The 9,800-nt window shown below is 34.7% G+C and overlaps 2 protein-coding genes across 6 annotated transcripts in view; one reads left to right on the plus strand and one right to left on the minus strand.

The window, feature by feature from the left end:
• The first annotated feature begins 933 nt into the window (after nucleotides 1-933).
• Nucleotides 934-4,155, plus strand: LOC112464519 (surfeit locus protein 1). Of its 2 annotated transcripts, none has more exons than XM_025031546.1 (5): nucleotides 934-1,285; nucleotides 2,902-3,023; nucleotides 3,095-3,292; nucleotides 3,411-3,581; nucleotides 3,721-4,155. In XM_025031546.1, the coding sequence occupies exons 1-5, from the start codon at nucleotides 1,091-1,093 to the stop codon at nucleotides 3,932-3,934; spliced, it is 900 nt and encodes a 299-aa protein (XP_024887314.1). In that variant the 5' UTR covers nucleotides 934-1,090; the 3' UTR covers nucleotides 3,935-4,155. The 2 variants fall into 2 exon arrangements, with proteins under 2 accessions (XP_024887314.1, XP_024887315.1); XM_025031547.1 differs by having other exon boundaries at nucleotides 1,167-1,289.
• The window catches only part of LOC112464518 (glutamine synthetase-like), an 8,319-nt gene continuing 2,561 nt past the window's right edge, over nucleotides 4,043-9,800 (minus strand). For 2 of the 4 annotated variants that reach the window (XM_025031542.1, XM_025031544.1), the window contains exons 2-4: nucleotides 7,280-7,544; nucleotides 5,381-5,835; nucleotides 4,043-5,001 (exon numbers count right to left, since the gene is read on the minus strand). In XM_025031542.1, the coding sequence (XP_024887310.1) occupies nucleotides 4,495-5,001; nucleotides 5,381-5,835; nucleotides 7,280-7,526 (1,209 nt within the window). In that variant the 5' untranslated portion in view covers nucleotides 7,527-7,544 and the 3' untranslated portion in view covers nucleotides 4,043-4,494. Of the gene's footprint in view, nucleotides 5,002-5,380; nucleotides 5,836-7,279; nucleotides 7,545-8,348; nucleotides 8,427-9,509; nucleotides 9,780-9,800 lie in introns of those variants that run through there. The other 2 variants (XM_025031543.1, XM_025031545.1) reach the window with 2 other exon arrangements.

Here is a 9,800-nt window from a genome sequence, read left to right on the forward strand (position 1 = left end):
TTGGCTTAAGCCCGGTGTCCACGATGCAAGAACTGTGTCCAAGTTTCGGTTTAAGCCAATCATCTTGCAGCTCTTACAGAAAAGTAGCAGTTTTATTGGCTTAAACTGAAATTTGGACCCAGTTCTTGCATCGTGGACACCGGGCTTTAAACCGAAACTTGGACCCAGTTCTTGCATCGTGGACACCGGGCGCTTAAGGGGATGCTAAAGCCGTCCAAATTACCGACAATTACATTTCAAAGCTCTCATTTTGAAACGGCTTTATAGATCGCAAAATCCTTTTACAGGAGTAAAGTAGAGGTACTAATGAAGGGTGGGATTGTCAAATAATTAGTAATAATTGAAAAAAATTTTTAAATGTTGTCATCTCATAACCTTATTTTCTGATATAAATAGTTGTATACGTAATATGTACGAAATTAAAGTTTCCCACCCTTCAGAAGACGTGCACAAACAATAACGTACCTTTGAAATTGAGATTGAAAGCCTGGAATAAAAATGAGAGCTTTGAAACGATCGTGTATATTTTTCACAAAAATATTCACGCAGAGCAGCAATTATGTCACAGCAGTAGTTCACGGATCTTGCGAGAGATGGCGAGCAATCGAAAAAAGGACAGATGTCATTTCGTTAGACAAAGACAGATATAGGGAAAACAAAATTAGAAAGGTTGACATTATCGACATCGAGGAAGTTCGCCAGTCACTGTAGGATCCCCTTAAGCGCTTATACTTAAACTGCTTTTTCTGCTAAATGCAGAAAAAAAGATCGTGGTTCTATAAAAAGGATCTTAGTAACGACGCTATTGTTCCTAGAAAACAAGTTCTTTTATTGGATACCGGGTGTGGTATGTATTGTACATACAATGAATATCGCAATGTGAATTACCCATAATGGGACACGTTCATTGGATATTTCTCTTATCATGATAACAGGCATCAGCTGGTTCAGTACCGTTGCTGTGTTGCTGAAGTCGTTGAAGCGTGAGTACTGTCGGCATGAAACTTTGCATGCAACTATCAGATGTCGACAGTCGTTTATGATTAAAATATAGGAATTTATTTACTAATTTTTGAACTAAAAGTCGAATATGAATCTGACAAAGATATTTGGACTTTCGAGAGGTGTAAAATGTGCTCTCGATAGAAGCGCGCACGGGTCATTATTCGGTAATGTAAATACTCAAGCGAGATGTAAGAGCAAACTGACGAGGCCTAAGGCTATCGAGACGAATAGATATCGAAAATCAGAGGAAACGATTGGACTATATGGATATTGCTTGTTGGCAAGTAATGACAAAATTATTATCTACTAATTATTAGTATATATATATAAATAGCTATATTTACAGTATAGATAAAAGGATTTATATAACTCAGTGATATTTATCTAGTATGAAATATATTATATTACGTAATATATACATATATTATATATTATATATTTTAGAAAAGCCTTTGACAGTTAATCATACAATATTAATGTGTAAACTTCGATCTCTAGGGTTCAGAGGTTCTGTTTTGCGTTGGATATCCTGCTTCCTATCAAACAGGTCTCAAGTCATAAAGTTTAATAATAGCTTCTCCAGAAGTATAAATGTTTTGTCTGGAGTGCCGCAGGGCTCACATCTTGGCCCTCTTTTATTTGTTTTATTTATTAATGACATAGCTGCTTTTATTAAATTTTGCTTTTTCTTATTGTATGCTGATGACCTTAAATTATACCGTCGGATTAATGGACCTGCTGATGCACTTTTATTACAACATGACTTATTTGAACTTGAGGCCTGGTGTAGGAGGAGCTGTCTTCGGCTTAACGTCTCTAAATGTTTTGTCATTTATTTTTCTCATAGACGTAACTCATATTTATATAACTATATTCTTGATGGTTTATCTCTCTCAGCAGTGCGCGAAGCTCGAGATCTCGGGGTCTTGTTCAGTGCGGACTTATTATTTAATACACATATACAATCAATAGTTTCATCTGCTTATAGAACGCTTGGATTCATCCTCCGATGGGGTAGATTTTTTAAAAATATAACCACTTTAAAATTATTATACTGTACATTAGTTCGCCCCAAGTTGGAGTACTGTTCCATAGTTTGGTCTCCGTATTTTAAATGCCATCAGTTATTGATTGAAAGTGTGCAGCACAAATTCCTGCGTATGGCTGCTTATCGGCTAGGTAATCCCATGTCAATTACTTGCCCCATGACTACTGTACTATATTAGATAGATTAAATCTGCTACGTTAGAAAATAGGAGACAGGAGACTAACCTTTGATCTTACATTTATTTTTAAGCTTCTCAATCACTCTACTGATTGTCCGGATTTGTTGGAACGTATCTATTTTAACATCTCGACTAGAGAATTAAGACAGTACTCCATCTTCCACTTCGGGTATCACCGTACTTTGTATAGCGCAAATTCTTGTGTAAATAGGCTAATAATATCTGCAAGTAATTTTTCCAATAGGGTTGACTTTTTTGGTGGCTCTGTATCAACTTTTAAACAAAAACTTTCTCGTCTACTCTTGTAACTTGAATGTTCTCCATATTATGTTGTAAAATTTTAATTTTATTTTATTGTTCGTTTTTCTTTTCTCTTTGTACGCTAAAGGGTTTATTACCCGTTAATAAAGTTTATTATTATTATTATTATTATTATACATTTTTTGTCTATGTATACATAGAAGAAATAAATAAAATTTAGATATAAAATTTAGCATAATTTTATTACGTATTAATAGATATATTAAGATTGCAATATTTTATAAGTATGATAAATATAAAATATAAGCAAGAAATATAATTAGTATATTTTGAAAATTTAAAAAAACTGCCAGATTCCATTGATAGTTTTTAAATTTAACTTGTGCATGCTGCAATTTCTGTATTTTAGGGAATACCCATCGCCACTTTTGCACTTGGCACATGGCAAATTAAGAGATGGAGATGGAAGCTGGATCTAATAGAAAGTCTAAAGCAACGCACTTCAGCAGAACCAATCGATCTGCCATCTGAGTAAGATTATGATGTTATATTGCAAGCACTATTTTTATTACACCTATCTAATAGAAATTATTTCATTTTAGCTTAAATGAACTAAAAGATAAAGAATATTACCGTATGAAGGTCAAGGGCAAATTTTTATATGAAAGGGAATTTTTGATAGGGCCTAGAAGCCTTATTCTCAATGGAGAGGCGGTGAGCGAAAAAGGCGGTGGAATATTTTCTCGCAAATCAGGCACAGGATATTACGTGATTACACCTTTCAGACTGGAGGATCGGGAGTAATTACACAACGCTTTTATTAATTATTAATTATGAAAAGAAATTATATGGAAAGAATAAAATTCATTTAACGTTCTCTAATTCACTATAGAATTTAGGATTTTTTCTTGATTTCAGCCTGACTATTATGGTGAATCGTGGATGGATTCCTAGACATGATCGCTCGACGTTTAAAATGGGAAATAAAATTACGGACACTGTAGAAATTATCGGCATTATCAGAGCAACTGAAAAACGACCTCAGTTTATGCCTGACAATGCTCCTGCGAAAGGTGTATGGCATTATAGGTAAAGGCGCATGGTTTACTGATTACTTTATTCTATTACTCGTTTGAGTATAAACAGAATTTGAAGAAAGTTACAGAAAACTGTAGAAAACGATATATTCTCCATTACATGAAAATTCTAACATTTATGTTTATTCCAGAGATTTAGATGCAATGGCAAAGGTAACAGAGTCAGAGCCTATATATATAGAATTATTGGCTGAATACGGTACACCTCAAGGTCCGATCGGAGGCCAGACGAAAGTAACTTTAAGGAATGAACATTTAAGTTACATAATCACTTGGTACTCGTTGTCTGCCTGCACGAGCTACATGTGGTTCCGACAATTTGTACAGAAGTTACCTCTCATTTAGATGCATTTAAACAGATATTTACTTCTTTACCTGATATATATACAAAAAAGAAGAATATAGAAATGTAATTTATATGTATATTGTCATAATTATTTTTTAATTATATTATACGCTAAATTTCTGTGTTTTATTTTTTCACATCTTCATGGAAAAATTAAGTACAGTAATGTTGACTAGAGTGCGAAGTAAACAGGTACAGAAATAAACGAATCACGAATCAATGGTCCCTTTTGTCCTTCTCTAAACATCATATCCATAATGTGAACAGCGAAAGAAAACTGAACCAATCTCAATTCTCTTTCGGCAATACCATGCACAATCGTTAATGGTAAATTTTGTTTTTGTAGAACTTGCAGCTAAATATTTCGAATGATACTTAAGACACTGAATGCTCAAATTTTAACTTTTCCAGTAGAGAAATTCAACATTAACCATCGTACTAAATAGAAAAACAAATAGGATTTCAAGTTTTACAAGTAATGTACGCTCCAGGGTAAGCGGGTGTGTGCGTGTCGGTCCGGCGTGTCTTTCATAAGCATCCTCGTCGTGCTGCGGTTTTATTATTCATTGAGCACGCAAGTACGAACCAGGGCGTCGCAAACGGAGTAGGGATCGCAGTTGCTGCTAGGCCTCATGTCTTGCAGGTAGCCCTTATTCTCATTGGCGACGCGACGGGGAATGCGGATGCTGGCGTCTCGATTGCCCACCTCGGCACTAAAATAACGAATTTTGCTGGGTTCATATCTGTTGTTCAGTCTGCGTTCGCTGTTCTTTCCTCCGCGCGGATCGTACGCCTGGATGTGCCTGAGATGTTGCTTGCTGAGCTTGTCGACCGCCTTCTCGATTTCGGCGATACCGTTTTCGCCGCGCATCGCCTTCGTCGAGAAGTTGGTATCGGCACTAGCGTCTCTGGCGAGACTGTCTTCTTCCCACCACAAGCGGAGCTGCATCGGATTCGTTTTCGGATCCAGATTGGTGATCACACCGAATTCTTCGGCAATACGGTGCAGAATGAATCGGGCGATCCACAGATCATCTCCGGCCTTGATGCCCGTGCATGGTCCCACCTGGATGTATAGTAAGAAAACATGATAATAACTCTTCGTAGAGGAAAGATGTATTTTCTTTCCGCAAGAGAGCTTTATAAATTATATCTCTGCGAGACTCTTAGGTTACGGAAAGTTCGTAAATTAAACTTTCAACGAAGTAAAATTTTCAAATTAGACATGCGTTACAACAAAGATCCTAAACTATATTTCTACTACAACATGTAAAGCTAAATCTTCGGAGTTTGTTGTCTAATTAGACTGTCGCGATTTTTTTAATCTATAAGAATTTCCTGATCTTCCGCTCATTTGTCACTGATGAAAGATTGACTTCAAAGTTATGGAAAGACACTATGCGTGTTCTTTTCACTTTCCGTTACGTTGGCTTCAATTTATTCACCTGAAACTCCCATTGTGAAGGCTTCACCATAGCTTTGGTACCCGCGAGCTTCACGCCAGCGTAGAGGCAGGCTCTGTAATGGGCTTCGACAATTTCGCGGCCGATTACCTTGTTGGCGCCGATGCCGCAATCATACTCCATACTCTTATGTTTCCTTGAGGAGCAAAGGAGCGCTTTACCGTTGAAATCTAAAAAAGTATACTTTTGCTTGATGCCAAACCAGGGTTCCTGATCCTTGACAGACTCCATCGCTTGGTTTGCGCGACACCGGTTGTTCGTTTTCGTTGGCGTATCATCGCTGTAGTAAGTGTCGCAGAGCACGAGCTTGTTATTATTACCGGGACGAAAGGGATCATTATAAATCGCCACCGGGTAGAGATATATATCCTCCTTGACTGGATCAGAAAAATGGGCCTGAAACATCGAACTGTTTTCGAGAATCCACGGTGACAGTTCTGGAAAAGATAATTGAGTTTAAAATTCTGTATAGAAATAGCGATCACTTAATAATTAGTTAGTATAATAGTACATAATAGTTGTTATAACAATAAGCAGGGATCATATGTTTACTGCAGGTTATTCTCCAAGAAAATTGTGACTCAATTTTCTCCAGTTACAATTTTTCGCGACCAATTTTATAAAAAACAAATTATTTTTAACTTTTTAATTTTTTGTATGTGTACTATGTTGTATAAACATATAATAGATATTTTAATACGTAAATGGGACAAACGCTCTCACAATATCAATGTTGAAAATAAGGCAAGTAAGAGCGGAACGCCATTGTTAAAGCGAGTATATGTAATTACCTTTTTCAAAAAAGGTAAAAAAAAGACGCCGCAAAAGTACACGCGCAATGTATGTTGTAAATCCAAAACTCTGTGACAATTAGAAAAGGAAAGCGGCACTGCAAGCATATCTTGTGTCCTTCAGATCTTGCCGGAAACTTTCTACTGGGAATTCTCAGTTTATTAATTAAGTTTGTACTTTCTCTTTTCTTGTACCTACGTCTAATTTCAATTTTTCTACTCCTAAATCTAAGGAAAATATTCTGAGATAAAGGTGCCTATACTTATGTATGTGGTCTGTTTAAAAAGTAATAAGACTGAATTTCAATTTAATAACATTAATAAAATATGATTCTACAATTATTTGTATAACTGATGTTTGGGTGACACGTCACGAAAATGGAACATAAGAAAATCAAGCAGCATTATGCGACCAAATTCTGTGTCAAACTCGAGGACCACGGTCTTATACATATAAGACCGTGTCCAGGACAATGCGATGGAAACATTTAAGAAGTTGAAACAGATTTACAGAGATCAAGTTCTATCCCAGGCACAAGATATTTTTAGATGGCGCGGCGGTTAAATTATAAAAATGAATTCCATTCTGGACCAACAATAATATAAACAATTTGGTGATTCAAATTTAATTTAATTGGTCACCAATCATTCTCACTGTCAACTTTTTAAATGTTTCTCTGTCACGTTATCCTGAAATTTGACACAGAATTTGTTACGTTAAACTTCGTGTAACGCTGCTCCATTTTCTTGTGTTCCATTTTCGTGACGTGTCACCCAAACAGTTATACAAATAATTGTAGAATCATATGTATTAATGTTATTAAATTGAAATTCAGTCTCATTACTTTTTAAACAGACCACGTACATAAGTATAGGCAACTTTATCTCAGAATATTTTCCTTAGATTTAGGAGTAGAAAAATTGGAATTAGACGTAGAAACAAGAAAAAGGAAAGTACAAACTTAAATAAGACTTTAGAAGATGTGCTGGATAGGCTCGTGATTATATACCGAACAAAATCAGTTAGTATAAAAGTACAATGTATATAAAAATTTTTCACCTATCACTATCAGATTATTAATACGCTTACCGGAAGGACGTTTCGGCACGAAGCTCAGAGTTTTGGTCTTGCTACATAATTCTTCGCCACTTCTGTCGATCCAGATGTACTGCACCTGGATCTCATTTTCCGGTTGGGGTAGATCGAGGTACTTTTGCAACAAATGAGTCTTATTGTCTAACTTCGTAGCATTCCCCGCATTCGAACTCTGCGTCGCATTTACCGCACTTTCTGCATTCGCCGCATTCGAATTTTTCGGCATGGTACTATGCGACATAGGCTGCGGTCAGCTTCCCTAGTGTAATAAACAAAAAAATATTGAAGATATATAAAAATAAACGACTTCCTCGAAAATGTTGACCTTATAACTATCAATAATTATTATTCATTCCTATTATTAATGTTGAATTTTTCTTCTTACATTCTTTATCTTATTTTACAAATTCTATCTTTCATATCTATAATATTATCTATAATATCTTTCATATCTATAATATTTTGTAGTCTTGAAAACGTTTTATAATAAAGACGGTATAATTAAAATTTAAAAATATATTCTATACATCTGTGGAGGAATATGAAGTATAAGAGGGACAAAGAGGATGGACGAAAAAAAGGACAGAGTGGAGAAAAAGAAAATCGTAATAAAAAGTGGAGGACCAGTAAATTGTAAACTGTAATTTATTAAATAGTAAATAGTAATTGTAAAGAACGTAGAATGTAAAAACGTATATATACCTATATGCGGCGAGGAAAGACGAGAAAGAGAGAGAGTATGAGGAGGAAAAGCGCGGTGGAGAAAAGGAAGAGAGAGCGGTAAGTTGTACGGCCGCAAGGAATAGGTGAAGAGAGAAAGAGAGAGAGAGAGAGAGGTGGGCTATAAAGATAAGTGTTTTGTAAAAGGAGCGGGAGCCCTTTTGTACCTCGCAAAAAGGCAGAAATAAATTATTATTATTATTACTACTCTACTACATATTTTTTACATTGGTTCGATCATTTTTAATTATTTTTTGAATATTTTTTTAGTATTTAGAGCCCGAGAAAGAATCTTTAAAAAATAATTAATTTTTAAATAAATTTTAATAGAAACTTTTCATACTCGCCAAATATTTTTGCGCAGGTAATATAGTAAGTTTAATAAGATTAAGTAAATTATCAGATCCATATTTTTTCCGAGATATCTAAGAAAAAATAAACATATTGATGATAGAAGTTTATCGATTGGTGTTATCGGGTTTGATTTCTCAAATAAGATTATGATAATTGCTCTATAAATTTACGAGTGTCCGTCATATAATTGTAGTTGAGTGAGTCTCTTTAAGTCATAAGCGTCTTTTGAAAATTTTCGGTATCTAACTTAATAGTAGATATTACTTACAGTTTTATACGTATGCTAATTAAAAAATATGCGCATTCTTCTTTTAATTAATAGCGTTAATCGCGCATATATATTCGAATGTCATTAATCTCTAAATGTATTCAGATACACTATATAATCATTCATCTTGAATTGACGTTGAAGCGAGAAAATACGTCATAAGAATTCTTGCAACGTAGGGTAGACCGGGGACAAAAGTAACATTTTGAGTTTAAGATTTTATAACAGTTAAAATATAATATTTACGTAAAAAAGACCTGTACCTTTAGATGTAGAATTTATTTGACTACAAAATTTTCTTGTGCTGAATTCAGTAATGTAACTAGGAAAAAAGTTATTATTGTTTAAAGAATATGAGGAATACTGTTACAACCGTCCCAACCCCCGGGACAATTGTAACAGCAGAGGGGAACGATTGTACCACATCATCTATAAACAAAATAATGGTTATTTAGTAGGTTTATGTAATCAATCTTACGAATTTTCTATAAAAAATGCAACTTTAATGATAAAATAATTTGTTACATGACAATATCAGTATTTTTACATTATAGCAAACAAAAACAAATAATACTGTTTTCTCAACTGAAAGATTATTTATAATCATATATATTTAAAGGGTTAGGTTAAGTTGAAGTTGTCCCCGAGCAACAGGGACAATTGTAACGCTACAACTATTTCCAGGCATTGATGTTACAATTGTCCCCTAATGATATTTTATGATTCGAAGTAAATTTTTTACATAAATATTTGGATGAAAGTCAATCGTATTATGCAAATCATCAACATAAATAATCACTAAAACATATAAAAATAAAACCTTATACCTTCGGCATAAAGAAAGAAAAATATTTCAGATTTTATGCACGTAAGAAAACTTACTTCAGGAAGGAAAAAAGTAATTTCTTCTCCTGCACACGTGCACGTTCCGCGAGGGGCGGCAATGAACTAAGGAACAAATGCCGCTCTATCTAGCGGATTTCGCCTCGCGGTCATACACACGTACCTTTTATAGTTTAAGAAATATTCACGATGTTATAACTGTACCCTGTTACTTTTGTCCCCGGTCTACCCTACATTAAAATAGAAACATTTTTCAATAAAGTAGTGTTTGTAATCGATATAGAGCAGACTTGTAAAACATATCGAAAACTTCTTTTTTTATTTGGGTAA

Source organism: Temnothorax curvispinosus, unplaced genomic scaffold (genome assembly GCF_003070985.1).
Source record: "Temnothorax curvispinosus isolate PA1 unplaced genomic scaffold, ASM307098v1 QBEX01014279.1, whole genome shotgun sequence".
Taxonomy (NCBI): Eukaryota; Metazoa; Arthropoda; class Insecta; order Hymenoptera; family Formicidae; genus Temnothorax; species Temnothorax curvispinosus.